The 17613-nt window shown below is 49.7% G+C and overlaps 2 protein-coding genes across 2 annotated transcripts; one reads left to right on the top strand and one right to left on the bottom strand.

The window, feature by feature from the left end:
- The first annotated feature begins 331 nt into the window (after window positions 1-331).
- On the top strand, window positions 332-7473 carry Tspan10 (tetraspanin 10). The gene is made up of 3 exons (XM_004655721.3): window positions 332-464; window positions 3842-4473; window positions 7059-7473. Exons 1-3 carry the CDS (start codon window positions 420-422, stop codon window positions 7471-7473), a joined length of 1092 nt encoding a protein of 363 aa, XP_004655778.2. The 5' UTR covers window positions 332-419.
- A 3230-nt stretch (window positions 7474-10703) lies between these two features.
- Window positions 10704-12905, bottom strand: Pde6g (phosphodiesterase 6G). The gene is made up of 3 exons (XM_004655270.2): window positions 12613-12905; window positions 11698-11738; window positions 10704-11262 (listed from the first exon to the last, which is right to left on the bottom strand). Exons 1-3 carry the CDS (start codon window positions 12756-12758, stop codon window positions 11186-11188), a joined length of 264 nt encoding a protein of 87 aa, XP_004655327.1. The 5' UTR covers window positions 12759-12905; the 3' UTR covers window positions 10704-11185.
- Between the last annotated feature and the right edge of the window lie 4708 nt (window positions 12906-17613).

Raw genomic sequence — 17613 nt, 5'->3', positions numbered from 1 at the left:
AACTCAGACATGTTGCATTTATGCCATTGTGCAGCTCCTGCAATTGTGAACCAGTTGGCACAGATCTGATCCCTGAAGCGGGGAGACTGAGAAAGCAGCCACTGAAACTTACAAAGCTGAGATCTGGCAGTGATGACCACGAAGCTAGCTCCAGGTTCTCCCTACTCACGTCACAACCAGAGGCTGAGGCCAGAAAGAAAGGCTGCAGGTCCACGAGCAGGGGCTGCCTTAAGCCCTAAAATGTGACTCCTCACATGATCCCCCTGTGATCCACCATGTGGGTGGGGCTCACAGCTCCCCAGTCTTGAGCACAGCTCCCAGGGTAGCTGAGGGACACTGTTATGCCAGGCCTGCACCTGTTCAGAGAAGGACCAGCTGCCTATACTCCTGCCTGAGGGGTGTGGAGGGCTGTCCCTCCCATGCGGAGAATGGAGGAGGGGGAAAGGAGCCCCTTGCTGTCCCAGGTAAGCCACCCAAGTAGCCTGTCCAGGTCCAGCATGTTCCCTAGCCCTCATGTCCTATGGGAGGTCCTGGGACAGGTTCTCCCCCTCCCAGCTCCCCCCCCAACCATGAGCATAGGAGTGTGCTGGGATGTGTCATTAAGAGGATGCCAATGGAGGGCTGGAGAGATGGCATAGTGGTTAAGCGCTTGCCTGTGAAGCCTATGGACCCCGGTTCGAGGCTCGGTTCCCCAGGTCCCACGTTAGCCAGATGCACAAGGGGGCGCTCGCATCTGGAGTTCGTTTGCAGTGGCTGGAAGCCCTGGCGCGCCCATTCTCTCTCTCACTCTCTATCTGCCTCTTTCTCTCTCTGTCACTCTCAAATAATCAAATAAATAAATAAAAATCTTTTTAAAAAAAAAAGAGGATGCCAATGGAGGGCTGGAGAGATGGCTTAGTGGTTAAGCACTTGCCTGTGAAGCCTAAGGACCCCGGTTCTTGGCTCAATTCCCTAGGACCCACGTTGGCCAGATGCACAAGGGGGTGCACGCAGTAGCTGGAGGCTCTGGCATGCCCATTCTCTCTCTGCATCTGCCTCTTTCTCTCTCTCTCTCTGTCACTCTCAAGTAAATAAATAAATAAAAATAAAAATTTAAAAAAATCTATTAAAAAAAAGAGGATGCCAATGGAGAGCCCCTCAGGCTGGGGCAGGGGCTTCCCGAATCAGATGACTCCCCTCTACCATGGTTTCAGCCCAGTGGCAGCCTCTAGCAGGTTTCCTGTGGGTCTGGGGCAACAGTGGCCCCTAGTACAGGAAAAGATGAAGACAAATGTTCCTCAAGGCTGGCTGTGGAGGTGCCACCTCAGATGGCCCCAGTTCTGTTAGGCAGGCTCTCACAGCAGCATGTCCTTTCACTCTGACTGGCTCCAGCTAACAAATAACCTCCCCATCTTCCACCACACAGCCAGGTAGTCATGGGTGAGAGGGGCAGATTCACCTTGGTGGGAGTGGCGTGGAATGGGACTCTCATGAGCTCTTTTCTGGGGAGATACTAACAAGTGGTTGCTCCCCCAGGCAGGGCACCCCCAATAGACTAAAGTCAATTTCCAGCGAAGTACAGCCCTGTGAGCCAGTGACCTTATTGGGCTTCCTTACAGAGCATGGGTGAGGGTTACTTAAGTAGTATGGAGACCCCAAAGCAGCCATAGCATCAACAGGTGTCATCCCAGCATGGAGGACAACTTCCCCATAGTTGCATGGATGGAGCACCTGTCCTTGATCTTCCACCCTCTACTTCTCCCAGAGGCCACAAGAACACATGTGTCATTGCATACATCTGGCTCAGAGGGCACTTGAGATCTCAGGTGAGGGTCTGATAGCCCTCCCCACCTCTTCTACAGGGGAATGTCAACAGGCTGATTCTAATGAGTCTCTCTCGTGAGCAGTTACATCTGCTTCTGATAAAAATGACAGAAGTTGGGCTGGAGAGATGGCTTAGTGGTTAAGACACTTGCTTGCGAAGCCTAAGGTCCCCTGTTCAATTCTCCAGGATCCATGTAAGCCAGATGCACAAAAGGCACACGCATCTGGAGTTGCTTTGCAGTGGCTGGAGGTCCTGATGCACCGATTCTCTCCCTCCTTCTCTCTCACTCTCTACCTCTTTCTCTCCCAAATAAATAAAATATATTTTTCAAAACAGATGATTGTGGGGGGGGAGAAAGGGTATTACCATGGGATACTTTTTATAATCATGGAAAATGTTAATAAAAATTAGAAAAAAAAAGATGATTCGGGCGTGGTGGCACACGCCTTTAATCATAGTACTCAGGAGGCAGAGGCAGGAGTATCGCCATGAGTTCAAGGCCACTCTGAGACTACAGAGTGAATTCCAGGTCAGCCTGGGCTAGAATGAAACCCTACTTTGAAAAACCAAAAAAAAAAAAAAAAAAAAAAAAAGCAAAAGTTGTTTTACTTAGGTCTCCCCCAAATCAAAGCAGAACCAGGCACCAATGGAGCTGTTCCACCTCTGAACAGAGAGAGACCAAGATGCCCTTCCCATGCCCACCTGCTCTGTTAAGCTCATTACCAAAGGACAAGGCTTCCCTTTGGGAGGCTCTGTCTCCTCCAGAAGGCTGCCCAGGCTCCTAGCTGCTCCTCTCCCCTATGCAGAGACAGGCAGGTAGGACCCAAGCAATCCTCCCCTTCATCCTCCACACAAGGTCCAGCATAATGCTCATACTGGGCCTGGACTCAGCTAGTGGGATTGATTAAATTCAGGAAAATGAAAGCTAATTCCAGAGGGGAAGGCCAAAGAGTGATCACAGAGATCAAGCCCCTGTTTGGGGTCCATACCTCTTTCTTGTTGTGTGTTTGGTTGGTTGGTTTTTTTGAGGTAGGGTCTCACACTAGCCCAGGCTGACCTGGAATTCACTGTGTAGCCACCACCCAACTCCAAATGTCCCTCTTACCTGGTGACTACACAGCATCTGTGCCTAGGACTGCAGACACCCCAGTGCCCATTCCAAATGCAGGGGAGGCCAAACATGGTGGCACACACCGTTAGCCCCAGTACTTGGGGGGCAGAAGTTGGAGGACCTGTGAGTTCAAGGCCACCCTGAGAACCTCAAAAAACTTACAGCCTTATTGTGGTGGGTTTCACTTTCAGCTCAGATGAGCCAGAGAGAGGCTGACTGGTCTGGGCTAGGGAAGAGGTCAGCCATGATGTCAAGTTCTGGGGCTCAACTTGACCAACCATAATGTCAGGATTAGATTTAAGTTCTAGGAGGGGTTCAGGTTGTTTATGGACAAACAGATCTAGGTAACTCTTAGGCAGCAGAGGAGGCAGAGGTAGGAGGATCACTGTGAGTTCAAGGCCACCCTGAGACTATAGTGAATTCCAAGTCAGCCTGGGGCTGGAAAAGCAAAAAAAAAAAAAAAAAAAAAAGAGTGAGAGAGAGAGATAAGGAGAGGAGATATCCTTCTCTGATCTCTAATAAAGTGCAGATTATAAGGGCAGACTTAAGGACATTTCTGTCTTTACTTTCGGGGACCAAGTCACCCTAACTGCCTCACGTCTGCTGTGTACCACCCTGCCCAGTATTCACCGCAGAACTTGCAGTCTGTGGTCATTGCCCTGTTCTAAAGGAGGCTGGATCCATCCATCCACCCTGGAGGGCAGCAGACTTGGACCTCCACTGTCTCTTCTGCTCCCTGGCCAAACAGGTCCCCATGTCCTTAAAAGTCTAGATTTCTGAGACTCTGTGTCATCCTCCCTTCCAGCTTTCTCCACTTATCCCATTTCTTAGTCCCCCATGGTGAGACCTCACCCCTTGCTGACTGTCACAGGATCTAAGTAAGGGATTTCACCAATGTGGTCTCCCTATTCCTTTTTCCTCTACAGGCTGCTGCTGGCCAAGAGCAACACTTTACCATGAACAGTTCACTTCCCTTAAGCCATCCAGGTCCAGCAGTCCAGGATGACCAGGTGGAGGCCTGGGACTGCCCATGCTGTCCTGGAACCGAGGCTCAGGCCTGGAGGAAAGCCTGGGCGCCTTCCCGCCCCCTCTCCACCTGGAGCAGCTGCGTCAAGTACCTGATCTTCCTTTGCAATTTCCTCTTCTCTGTGCTGGCCCTGCTGGCCTTGGCTGCAGGGCTTTGGGGCCTGTCTGTCAAAGGGTCTCTGGGAAATGACTGGGGAAGACCCCTGCCCCCAGACCCCATGTTGGGGCTAATGCTGGGGGGCCTAGCAGTTAGTGCGGTGAGCCTGGCTGGCTGTCTGGGTGCGCTCTGTGAGAACAGCTGCTTGCTGCGCTGCTTCTGCGGAGCTCTCCTCGCCTGCCTGCTGCTGGAGGCCCTGCTGGGGGCACTGGTGGGGGCCTTCTGGGGCCCGCTGCAGGCTGGTTTGGAACACATTCTACGTGTGGCCATCATCCACTACCAGGACGACCCAGACCTGCGCTTCCTCCTCGACCAAGTCCAGCTGGGGCTGCGGTGCTGTGGGGCGGCATCCTATCAAGACTGGCAGCAGAACCTGTAAGTATTCTCACACCCTCCATGGGTACCTCACACTTACTCACACCTACGGGCTCCAGTGCACACACACCAACCACACCACACTTCACCCTCCCAGGTTTTACATGCCTGCATGCATGTGCACTGTGTGTATGCCAATGAACTCTCATGTGTCCCTCACATGTATACACAAAGCTCAGTCTGAAATTGAGACACACATATATACACAGATGAACGCACACACGAATTGGTGCACCTGCTCATGAGGTGAGAAAGCATTTGCCTCTCCCTGAGTCATGAGACTGAATAAGCCTAGACTCTAGGGCCCAGACTCGATCCCTCCATGCTAACCCCACAGCCAGAATCTTAATGGAGAAGCCAGACCAGCAGAAATCAAGAAAGTAGTCTTTTTTTTTTTAGGTAGGATCTCACTCTAGCCCAGACTGACCTGGAATTTACTATGTAGTTAGTCTCAGGGTGGCCTCGAACTCATGGTGATTCTCCTACCACTGCCTCCCAAATGCTGGAATTAAAGACGTGTGCCACCCCACACCTGGCTCAAGAAAATTTTTTAATTAATTAATTAATTTTATTTTATCATTTTATTTTTAATTAATTAATTTATTTTATGTTTATTTGACAGAGAAAGAGGAAGAGAGAGAGAGAATGGGTGAGCCAGGGCCTCTAGCCATTGCAAATGAACTCCAGACACGTGCGCCCCCTTGTGCATTTGCTAACATGGGTCCTGGGGGAACCAAACCTGGGTCCTTTGGCTTTACAGGCAATTGCTTTAACCACTAAGCCATCACTCCAGACCAAGATGGTTTATTTTTTTTATCAGATAGGACATCTTAGGTCAGCTCAGGTCCTCACTGTGGACTGTGAACACAGCCCATGTGTATGTGGTAGATCAACTTTGTCTTTTTAGGGGCATGATACAGTGTGTTTTATGTTCTGCATATGGCTTTCTGTTTTGTCAATGTCCCTCAATGCACAAACACCCTGAGCATTATGTACCTTCCCTGTGACATTCAGGATAGATGTGATAATCCCAGCCCAGAACTTCTGAAACCAAATGACCTAGAGATGGAGACAAAGGAGACTAACAGCTGGTCACTTGTTCCCAACATGGCTACAGCATTTGGGCCTACCATGTACCTAGTCCCCAGCAGAGAATTCCCAGGTTGCTAGGGAGCCCTTCCCTGTCACAGAAAGGTGCACTCCATGGTTGTTTGCCTGGGCCCAGTGGGCAAGGCCCAGGAGAGGCCCGTAAAGGCCAGGTCTATGCACAGGACCCTGGATACCTATAGAAAGCCAAGAGCTCCTGGGACAACTGGCAGCTAGCAACCTAGGAGTTCTTCCTGCTCATGTGCCCTTTGTCACTGTCCAGTACTGCCTCTTCCCACTGAGCCTAAAGACCATTCCAGAGTTTAGCTTACCTTCTCTTTCTCCAACGTGGCCTATTCAAGTGAATTGACAGCATGGATGGCATGAGGTCTTCACTAGACGTTGCCCTGCCTACCAAGACAGCCACTCCATCCGTCTGCAAGTGCAGAAGGCTGCCACTCGCAGTGGTGTGGGAAGCTGGGTTCCCATGTGTATGTGTGGTCACATGTATATGTGCTTGCATGTGCATGCAAGTGCACATGTGCACACATGCACTTGATGTGGTCAAGTGTGTGCATGCATGTGTGTGCATGAATCTGTGAGTGTGTGGCGTGAGAGTGTGAAGGTGGGTAAGAGTCATCTCAAAAACCAGATATACAAGGGCAAAACCAGATGTACAGGGGTAAAACCAGATGTACAAGGTAGCACATTTGTCTGGAGTTAGGGTTAGTGTTTGTAATGGCTAGAGGCCTTGGCATGTCCATTCTCTCTATCCCCCTCTCTTTACCTCTTTCTCTCTCAAATAAATAAATAAATAAATAAATGCAATATTTAAAAAAACAATTTTTGGAGCCTGGCATGCTGGCACATGCCTTTAATCCCAGCACTCAGGAGGCAGAGGTAGGAGGATCACCGTGAGTTCGAGGCCACCCTGAGACTCCACAGTGACTTCCAGGTCAGCCCAGATTAAAAAAAAAAAAAAAAAAAAAAAGTTTTTTTTTTTGTTTGTTTGTTTCTTTTGAGGTAGGGTCTCACTCTAGCCCAGGCTGACCTGGAATTCACTATGGAGTCTCAGGGTGGCCTTGAACTCATGGCGATCCTCCTACCTCTGCCTCCCGAGGGCTGGAATTAAAAGCATGTGCCCCCACACCCAGCAAAAAAAAAAGAAAAAAAAAAATTAAGTGAGGCCTTACTTGAAAAAAATAAATAAATAAATAAAAATTAGTGCTGAAGAGGGCTGGAGGGATGGCTTAGCCGTTAAGATGTTTGCCTGCAGAGCCAAAGACCCTGGTTCAATTTCCCCAGGACCCACATAAACCAGATGCACAAGGTGGCACATGCGTCTGGAGTTTGTTTGCAGTGGCTGGAGGCCCTGGTGTGCCCATTCCTCTGTGTCTCTCTGTGTCACTCTCTCAAATTTAAAAAAAAAGAATAGTCACCTCAGTGCCATCCCAGAAGCTGAGCCTCCCCTCCAAAACTAAACCTCATGTGCCCTACAGGTCCTTTAACTGCAGTTCTCCTGGGGTGCAGGCCTGCAGCCTTCCTGCCTCTTGCTGCATCAACCCCCAGGAAGGAGGAGATGTGGTGAACACCCAGTGTGGCTTCGGAGTGTTGCACCTGGACGAGGACGCGGCTGGACGAGTAGTGTACCTGCAGGGCTGTGGGCCCACGCTGCAGCGGTGGCTGAGGGAAAACATGTGGGCTGTGGGCTGCACCGCCGTCACCATCTTTCTGATCCAAGGGACTCAGCTCCTGCTGGCTATCTGGCTGCTGAAAGCCCTAGCTGCTCAAAAGGTAGCAAAGGATATAGAGCCAGACCCCTGGGAGCTGCCTGCACCCCCTTGCCCACTGGGCAGAGATGAGAAGGAACCACCATGCAGGTTGAGCTCGAGGGCTCTCACCTCCCAGGGATGATGTAAAACAGACTCCAGCGCCTCCTCTGCTCAGTCCCTCTTGGCTGCATAGTCTGTCCCCATTGTCTTGCTAGACCAGCTCTGTGCTGCCCCCTGATTTTCCTCATTTTGCCAGGACCCACCTTTGTCCACACTTGCTCTTTGCAAAGGCCACCATGGCCTTCTGGCTGGCAGGAAGAGCAGGGAGTGGAGATCCCTGCCTCCTACCCTGGACCAGCCCACCTGTGGCACTGTAGGAAGGAAAGACTGGCTATGCAAAGAAGGTAGAAAAACCTCAATGAGGGCTGGAGAGATGGCTTAGCAGTTGAGGCTCTTGCCTGTGAAGCATAAGGACCCAGGTTTGATGCCCCGGTACCCACATAAACCAGATGCACATGGTCGCACATGCACATGGAGTTCATTTGCAGTGGCTAGAGGCCCTGGAGTGCCCGTTCTCTCTATCTGCCTCTCTCTCGCTCTCAAATAAATAAAAATAAAATATTAAAAAAAAGAAATGCTCCATTAATCACAGACCCCACAGAGGCTTGGCCCAGAGGCCCTAGACATAGGAGAAAGGCCAGGTCCCTATCTCCTACTGCTGGCCACCATCCACCCACTGAAATCACCTTCCCCTTTCCAGTGCTTGGTGAGATGGAAGGAAAGGCATATGCCGGCCTTCTAGAAAGTTTTATGGGGTGGGGAAAGACTTATTCATTTGTACAGTAAACTTCAGATCTCAAAGTGGACTCAATTCTTGTTCCCTGGGATCCTGCTAAAGTCAAAATGGACATAGTTCCTAGCTGCCCCCATCAGTCAAGGCAGCTCTGATTTCATCACCAAGGTCACTCACGGTTTGTCAGTGGTTGTCACATAAGTGGGATCACAGAGGCCCCACCTTTTTTGTTGTTGTTGTTGTTTTGGTTTGGTTTTGGTTTTTCAAGGTAGAGTCTTACTCTAGCCCAGGCTGACCTGGAATTCACTATGTAGTCTCAGGGTGGCCTTGAACTCATGATGATCCTCTGCCTGGGATTAAAGGTGTGTGCCACCATCATGGCTTCCTTTTTTTTTTTTTTTTTGGTTTTTGGTTTTTCTAGGTAGGGTCTCATTCTGGCCCAGGCTGACTTGGAAATCATTATGTAGTCTCAGGGTGGCTGTGGTTAGTTGGTAGTTTGAGTAGATGGCCCTCAATATACTTAGTGTTTTGTTACTTTGTAGTTTGCATCTGTAGCCACCTGGCTAGAGGCCTGTTCACTGGGCAGATGTTAAGGTGTAGTGGTAGGCTTGAGATTTTAATCTAAAGATATGCAAAGTGTGCCTAGCTGGAGTTCTTGAAGTGTGCTGTGCTCTGTGGCTTTTGGCTTGTGCTTCTCTCTGTGCTTGGACCTGTGAAGGCAGGCCAGCTTCTTCTGCCATTATGGAACTTCCCCTGGATCTGTAAGTATCAATAAATCCTTTCCTCCATAACTGTGCCTGGTCTGGAAGTTCGTCTCAGCAAATCTGAAGCTGTCTGCTACAGTTGGCCTCAAACTCACAGCGATCCTCCTACCTCTGCCTTCTGAGTGCTGGAATTAAAGGTGTGTGCCACCATGCCCGGCTTTTTTATTATTATTATTATTATTATTATTATTATTATTATTATTATTATTATTTGAGAGAGAGAAAGAGAATGGGTGTGCTGAGGCCTCCAGCCACTGCTAACAAACTCCTGACACATGTGCCACCTTGTGCATCTGACTTATGTGGGTCCTGGGGAATAGAACCTGGGTCCTTTGGCCTTGGAGGCAAATACCTTAACCCCTAACCAATCTCTCCACGCCCCTGTTTTTTGTTTGTTTTGTTTTGTTTCGAGGTAGGGTCTCACTCTAGCTCAGGCTGACCTGGAATTCACTATGTAATCTCAGGGTGGCCTTGATCCTCCTACCTCTGCCACCCGAGTGGTCCATGCCTTTAATTCCAGCACTTGGGAGGCAGAGGTAGCAGGATCACTGTGAGTTCAAGGCCACCCTGATACTACATAGTGAATTCCAGGTCAGCCTGTACTAGAGCGAGATCCTACCTAAAAAAAAAAAAAAAAGAGTGGGAGAGAGAGAGACTTGGCACTCCAGGGCCTCCAGCCACTATTGTTGAACTTCAGACATGTGCGCCACCTAGTGCACATGTGTGACCTTGTGAACTTGTGTCACCTTGCATCTGGCTTACATAGGACCTGGAGAGTCCTTATGCCTTGCAGGCAAATGCCTTAACCTCTAAGCCATCTCTCCAGCCCCCCTCCCCTTTTTTTTTTTTCAAAAAAAAGGAAGGATAAAAGGAAGGTGTTTGAATGCTGCCCACCGCCCCCTCCTTTTTTTTTTTTTTTTTAAGCAGAGTCTCAACAGCCTAGACTGGCCTCAAATTTACTATGTACCTGAAGTTGACCTTGAACTTCTGATCCCCTCCATTTTTTTTTTGTTGTTGTTGTTGTTTTTGAAGATAGGGTCTTGCTGTAGCCCAAGGTGACCTGGAATTCACTATGTAATCTCAAAGTGGCCCCAAATTTACAGTGATCCTCCTACCTCTGCCTCTTGAATGCTGGAATACAGGTGTGCCACCACGCCCAGCTCCTTCTACATTTTTCTTCCAAGTGCCAGGATTACAAGTGTGTGCCACCATACCTGGCACAGAGTGCCCTTCTGGGAGCTACTTTCTGGTCACTCCTGAGGGATACTCATACTTCCCCCCTGGATCCCCCCTAAAGGAATGCTCAGTGCTATGGGTGCTGCCGAATAAGCTTGTTCATGTGTGTGACTGTGACTGCTCCTGTGTGTGACATCAGGTGGAGTACACCTGGTCACAGTGGGTACACACCAGGCATCTGTGGTCAGTCTCACGATGAGACAGGCTCATTCTGGTCTTGCCAGGCCATGGGGCTATTCACCAGGCCCCTGTACCCAGGTTTCCTCCACTGTGAGGAGGGATAAGAGCTCCTGCCTTGTGGTGTGTGGTGCTGCTGGGCTCTGCCGTCTCCCATCTTTTTGAGGAGTGTACTGTTGCCACTCAATGCTTCTCTGACCATGGCCACCAAACATAGGTGAGGGATGATGCGGCCCGGCTTGTATGCCCAAGGTCTCTGGGCGAAGGCTCTTAGGAATATGTGACCCTATCCCCTTGGCCGGTACTTCATGCCCGTACTGTCCCGTACCCTCTTCCATGGTTCCTTTGAAGCCAGTCATCCATCCATAAGCGATACACCCACTTATGCACTGCAGACAAGCAAAGACTTGCTAAATTTATTTTCAACAGGAAAAAGCATAGGGTGTTTTGGGGAAGGCAGGTGTGGGTGGTAGGCTCATTCTCTCACCACACGATCCTAGGACATCCAGTTGGAAGAGCTGCAGCACAAGAAAGCCTTCTTACCAGCAGAGGTCTACACAGGGACTAGGGTATGAGTAATACACCTGGAGGACCCTCCTGTATTCCAGCCACAAGCAGGGGGTGCGTAGGTCTGCGGTCCACCTCACCTCTTACTACCATCCTGAGGGGGTGGACCAGTGTCTTTGGAAGGTCAGCAGGGTGTCCTGGGGAGAAGTGGCGTGCTTCCTAAGTGTCAGGACCTAAAGTTACCCCACCTGGAGGTCAGATGCAAGCTGGTCTGGGAGCTCAGGTCTGGTAGAGCTCCTGGGCAGGACATACAGTGGACAGAGGGGCAGGGAAGGGTTCCAGCAAGGCTCCGCAGGGTTTTCAAAGCAGGGCTCTGGCTAAATGATTCCATACTGGGCCAGCTCGTGCAGCTCCAGGTGGTTGAAGGCCTCCCAGGGGCAGATGACTGTGATGTCTGCAGAAGAGGCATGGTCAGGGAGCACCCCAGAGATCAGGGCCATCCCATCCCCTGTCACCCTATTTTTCAAACCTCCAACTAGAGACCATCAGTTTGCCCAGGGTGAGAGTGCAGACTCTGGGTGTAAATTCTCCTCCCAGGATGCACCAGCTTTGGGGAGTATCTTATGGGCCCAAGGGAGGAACCTGGTGGACCTCTTGCCAAAAGGGAAGGGGCAACAAGGGTTTATCCGAAGCTCAGTGAACCCACCCCATGGGTGCAAGCCTTCTTGATAGGATCTGAAGTTTGATGTTGGGGGAGAAAAGAGGGCCAGGATAGGGGGAGCCTAAACAATAAGCAGGGGAGCCTAGGAGCTGTGAGAGCATGCCTTGCAGGGGGGTAGGAAGGGGAGACCTGGGCAGACCCTCCAGATACCACAATCCCTAGTCATACCTGTCCCCAGGCCTTCCATTCCAGGAATGTCATCTCCAAACCTGCAAGGACAGAGTAAAAGTCAGGAACCAGCCCTCCCTCACAGAAGCACAAGTGGGGTGCTTCCTCTCCAACCTTCATGGCTAGTCAAACCTTGAGATGTTCCTTCTACCAACAGAGTACAGGTGTGCTACTCAGAAATTCACAGGCCAGAAACAGGACTGCGAGCCCTGGTGCTCATGGGCAGGAGTGTGGCATGGGGCATGTGGATGAGGATAAGGGTGGTTTTGTTTTTGTTTTTCTGAGACAGGGTCTCCTTGTAGTCCAGGCTGACCTGGAACTCTGTAGCTCCAAGCTGGCCTCAAACTCACCATGATCCATCTACCTGTCTCCTGAGTGCTGGTATTAAAGGCATGCACCACCACGCCTGGCACTGTTTTGTTTTGTTTTTGGAGGCAGGGTCTTGTTCTAGCCCAGGCTGACCTGGAATTTACCTGTAGTCCCAGGTTGGCCTCAACTCAGAGTGATCCTCCTACCTTGGCCTCCTGGTGGGATAAAAGGCGTGTGCCACCATGCCTAGCGCCTCCACTGTTTTGTCAGATTGAAAGAAAGCTAACTAAGGCCATGTCTTTAAATGTGCACATGTGTTCCTGTGTGCACAAGTGCGTGTGGTGGGGGTAACCCCCCCATGTGAGGCAGTGGTGAGCCCCTGGGAAAAAGAGTGGTGCACTTGTCAAATCCTGACTGCAGCACGTGCAGTGCCGTGAAGGCCGGCTCTTCCGCCGCAGCAGCACTGCAGAGGCCCTGGAGAAATTACTGTCTGTCGGATATGAGGACCAGGACGGGGCCCTTCTGAAGCCTCCGCCTCCCCGCCCCCATGCAGCCTGGAGCCGCTGCTTCCTGTGGGAGGCTCCCTTCCGCCGCTGCTCTGCTTACCCTTGGACGCCTTTCTTGGGGGGCTTGCTCTTGAACTGCCTGGTTTGCCGCTGCTTAAATTTAGGTGGCCCTTTCCTCGGGGTGACTGGCCCTCCAATCACCCTGGTGGCCGACCGGATCTCGGCTTTGGGTGGCTCCAGGTTCATAGCGAGGCTGGCCGAGACGCTGCCGTGACCGTTGGCTTCTGGAGTCTGTCAGGCTGTGCTGGACTCCTCATGCAGGCTGGGGGCGGACGGACAGAGGACGTGGTCAGCCTTCAGCTCCCAGCCCTCAGCCCTCAGCAAGAGGAATTGAGGACTAGCTCTGCCACCTTTCAGCGTGACTGGGACAGTGATTCCTACCTCAAGAAACCACCTTCCAGCTCCACTGGAGGTACCCAGCACTCTCCTTCCCCTGCCTGGCCACACACAACTCAGCCATTGCTCTTGTCCCTACCTCACACACTCCTCACCTAATCCTCACCACACCCACCCTTCTGACCCCATGACATGTCCCAAACCAGGAATTCTTACCACTTTTGTTTACAGGTGGCTACTGAAGACCCCTGACACTTACACCGTCTCCCTTCCCATCCACTGGAGTCAGATCCAATTATTTTACTCTGTTGAAAGCTCTCTGGGGACTCTTGCTAGAACTGGGATGAGACTCAAAGGAACTTAGCTTCTGGCCCTACAGGTCAGCCTCACTCACTGCCTCTGCCCTTCTTCTCTCTTTCTCTTTCCTTCCTTTTTTTTTTTTTAGGGTCTCACTCTAGCCCAGGCTCACCCGGAATTCACTAGGTAGTCTCAGGGTGGCCTTGAACTCACAGTGATCCTCCCACCTCAGCCTCCCAAGTGCTGGGATTAAAGGCATGCACAACCATGCCGAGTCCCCTTCCTTTAAATTTTTTAAAATTTATTTATTTTCAAGGAGAGAGAGATATAAATGAATGTGGGTGTACCAGGGCTTCTAGCCACTACAAATGAGTTCCAGATACATGCACTACCTTGTACATCTAGCTTTATGTGGGTACTGGGGAATTGAACCTGGGTCTTTTGCCTTTGCAGGCAAGAAGTTTAACCACTAAGCCATCTCTCCAGCCCTATTTCTTTTTTTAAATTTTTTTTTTGTTTATTTTTATTTATTTGAGAGTAACAGACAAAGAAAGAGGCAGAGAGAGAGACAGGCAGAATGGGCTCAACAGAGCCTCCAGCCACTGCAAACGAAACTCCAGATGTGTGAGCCACCTTGTGCATCTGGCTTACATGGGTCCTGGGGAATTGAACCAAGGCCCTTTGGCTTTGCAGGCAAGTGCCTTAACAGCTAAGCCATCTCTTCAATCCCTCTTTAGTCTGTTTTAAGCCCATTTTAAAAAATAGCACCTATTTGGGGTGTGTGTGCTTTAACCACTGAGTCATCTCTCCAGTCCTCTTTTCTTTTTTTGAGGCAGGGTCTCATTTGAGTTCAGAATGACCTGGGACTCACTCTGTAGCCCCATGCTGGCCTTGAACTCACAGTGATCCTCCTACCTCAGCCTCAGAAGCCCCTCCCTCAGTGTAGTTGCTCACAGATCCTTACTACAGAGCCTGACAGCTTTTTTGAGTTCTAAATAGGAGAGTAGAAATTTTCCTCTTTTTTTTTTCTTCTTTGCATACTGGCTGAAATCCTAAGCATGCCTGCCCTGATACTTTGGGGCTTTCTCACCTTTTCCTCAATAAATCTCCTTTGCCTTACTCCTAGTATGTGTGTTTAGCTTTTCATGGTTGCAAACCAAAGGCATGGACAGTATGAAAATTTGCAATACAGGGGCTGGAGAGATGGCTCGACTGTTAAAGGCACTTGCATGCAAAGCCTGCTGGCTCAGATTCAAATTTCCAAACTACCCACATAACGCTGGATTAAAAAGTGGTGAAAACTGGGCTGGAGGGATGGCTTAGCAGTCAAGGCGTTTGCCTGCAGAGCCAAAGGACCCAGGTTCGATTCCCCAGGACCCACGTTAGCCAGGTGTACAAGGGGGCACACACATGTGGAGTTCGTTTGCAGTGGCTGGAGTCCCTGGCACACCCATTCTCTCTCTCTCTCTCCCCCCTTCTATCTCTGTCAAATAAATAAATAAATAAAATTGAAATAAAAAGCTCTTTTAAAAAGTGGTGAAAGCTGGGCATGGTGGTACACACCTTTAATCCCCACACTCGGGAGGCAGAGGTAGGATTGCCGTGAGTTTGAGGCCATCCTGAGACTACATAGTGAATTCCAGGTCAGCCTGAGCTAGTGAGACTCTACCTTGAAAAAAAAAAAAAGTGGTGAAAGTGTCTGGCATTCTTTTGCAATGGCAAAGGATCCGGTGTGACCATATACACATACAAAAATAAACAAATAGAATATTTTAGGGCTGGAGAGATGGCTTAGCGGTTAAGGCATTTGCCTGTGAAGCCTATGGACCCAGGTTCAATTCACCACATCCTACATAAGCCAGATGCACATGGTGGTGCATGCTTCTGGAATATGCAGTGTCTAGAGGCCCTGTCATACCCATTCTCTCTTTCTCCCTCTCCCGGCTTTAATAAACATTAAAAAAAAATATTTTAAAAGCCAGGCATGGGGCTGAGCATGGTGGTGTATACTTTAATCCCAGCACTTGGTAGGAAGAGGCAGGAGAATTGTTGTGAGTTCAAGGCCAGCTTGGAACTACAGTGAGTACCAAGTTAGCCTGGGCAAGAGTAAGACCCTACCTCGATAAAAAAAAAAAATGCTGGGGCTGGAGAGATGGCTTGGCAGTTAAGGTGTTTGCCTGCAAAGCCAAAGGACCCAGGTTCAATTCCCCAGGACCCACATAAGACAGATGCAAAAAGTGGAGCATGCGTTGGAGTTCGTTTACATGGGCTGAAGGCTCTGGCGTGCCCATTTTATCTCTGTCTCTCTCTGCTTGCAAATAAATAAATAAAATATTAAAAAAAAAAAAACGCTGGACATGGGCTGGGGAAATGGCATAGCAGCTAAAAGTGCTTGCTAAAAAGCCTACCAACTGGGGTTTAATTCCCCAGCACCCACATAAAGCCAAGATGCACAAGATGTTGAATGCACCGAAAGTTTGTTTGCAACAAGTGGCCCTGGTGCTCCCATACTCTCTCTCTCCAGTAAATAAATTAAAAAAATTAAAAAATATTTTTTGAGCTGTGCATGGTGGCCCACGCCTTTTAATCCCAGCACTTGGGAGGCAGGGGTAAGAGGATTGCCATAAATTCAAGGCCACCATGAGACTGCATAGTGAATTCTAGGTCAGCCTGAGCTAGAGTGAGACCCTACCTAGGAAAAAAAACAAAAAACAAAAAACAAAACATGGCTGGAGAGATGACTTACTGGTTAAGGTGCTCGCCTGCAAAGCCTATCCAGGTTCAATTCTCCAGGTCCCATGTAAGCCATATGCACAAGGTGGTGCACGTGTCTGGAGTTTGTTTGCAAGTGGCTAGAGGCCCTGGCGTGCCCACCCTCTCCCTCCCTCCCTCTCTCTCTCTGTAATAAATAAATAAAAATAAATATTAAAATAAAAACAGGGCTAGTGAGATGGCTTAGCAGTTAAGGCGCTTACCTATGAAGCCTAAACACCCAGGTTCAATTCCCTATATCCTATGAAAGTCAGATGCACATGGAGGCATATACATCTGGAATTTGCAGTAGCTAGAGGCCTTGGCGCACTTATTCTCTTTTCTCTTGCTCTCTTTTTCCCTCATAAATAAATAAAAGTAATTTTAAAACACACAAAAAAACTTCAGTAACACTTATTTATACAGATGTGTATGTCTGTATGGGTGCAACAAGGTCTCTGGCTGCCAGACACATGCACCACATTTTGTGTCCAGCTTTACATGGAAGCTAGGGAATGGAACCTGGGCTAGCAGGCTTTGTAAGCAAGTGCCTTTAAGCACTGAACCATCTTCTAGCCCCCCAAATTTTACTTATTTATTTTTAATTTTTCAAGGTAAGTGCTTGCTCTAGCCAAGGCTGACCTAGAATTCACTATGTACCTCAGGGTAGCCTTGATCTTTCAGCTATCCTCCTATTTCTGCTTCCTGAGTGCTGGGATTAAAGGCCTGTGCCACCACCCCCCCCCCCCATGGCTATTTTCTTTTCTTTTTCTTTCTTTCTTTCTTTTTTTTTTTTTCAAGGTAGGTCTCATTCTAGTTCAAACTGGCCTGGAATTTACTATGTAGTCTGAGGTTACCTCAAACTTGCAGTGATCCTCCTACCTCAGCATCCCAAGTGCTAGGATTAAAGGTATGTGCCACCACACCCAGCTCCACAAAATAAGAAAGAAAGAAAGAAGGAAGAAAGGAAAATCTGCAACAACTTCTGAGGGCCTAGGGCTTTCCTGAGTCCCTGGGGTTCTGGTAGACATAAAAAGCCCCAGTTGCTCGTTCACTGGCTGATTTAGGGCCTGCTCTGAGTCACTGTTGCCTCAGGGCTTGAGGTGGCTGAGCTGGCTGTTGTTCTGTATAAGGCCAGTGTGTCCTTGCAAGCACCACACAGGTGACCCCTCCTCTTCTCCCCAGAGCTTCTCTCTAAGCCCCAGTGACTTTGGTCAAGGACATCACAGCTTTCTCTAAGCCTATTAGCACCCAAGGAAGACTAGTATAAGCCCCACACGCTGCCAGAAGTTTCAAAGGCCATACAGGTGACTCAGGCAGAATGTACTTCCCCCCAGCCCAGGGATCACCTCTTAGGGTCTCCTGCCTGATCCAGAGGTGGGAGGTGGGTTGCTGACTCCAGCCTGGGGCTACTGTCAGCTGTTGGCTGGAGCATCAGTGCTGAAGCTGACCAGGAGGCAAGAACAAGGTAGCCTTGTACTAGGGCCATGGCGCGGTCTACCTCAATCCCAAGGGCGCCCCGTTCCCTCTCTCCTGAGGTTCAGCTTTTGCCCCTGAAGCTAGCACCAACCTGGGAGGAACCAGTGCTCAGGAGCTTGGGGGTCCTGGATACTCAGCTCTGTGACACCCTTTCCTCACTACCCAGAGATGGCAGAAT

Source organism: Jaculus jaculus, chromosome 9 (genome assembly GCF_020740685.1).
Source record: "Jaculus jaculus isolate mJacJac1 chromosome 9, mJacJac1.mat.Y.cur, whole genome shotgun sequence".
Classification (NCBI taxonomy): domain Eukaryota; kingdom Metazoa; phylum Chordata; class Mammalia; order Rodentia; family Dipodidae; genus Jaculus; species Jaculus jaculus.
This window is presented reverse-complemented; position numbering and strand designations above follow the sequence as displayed.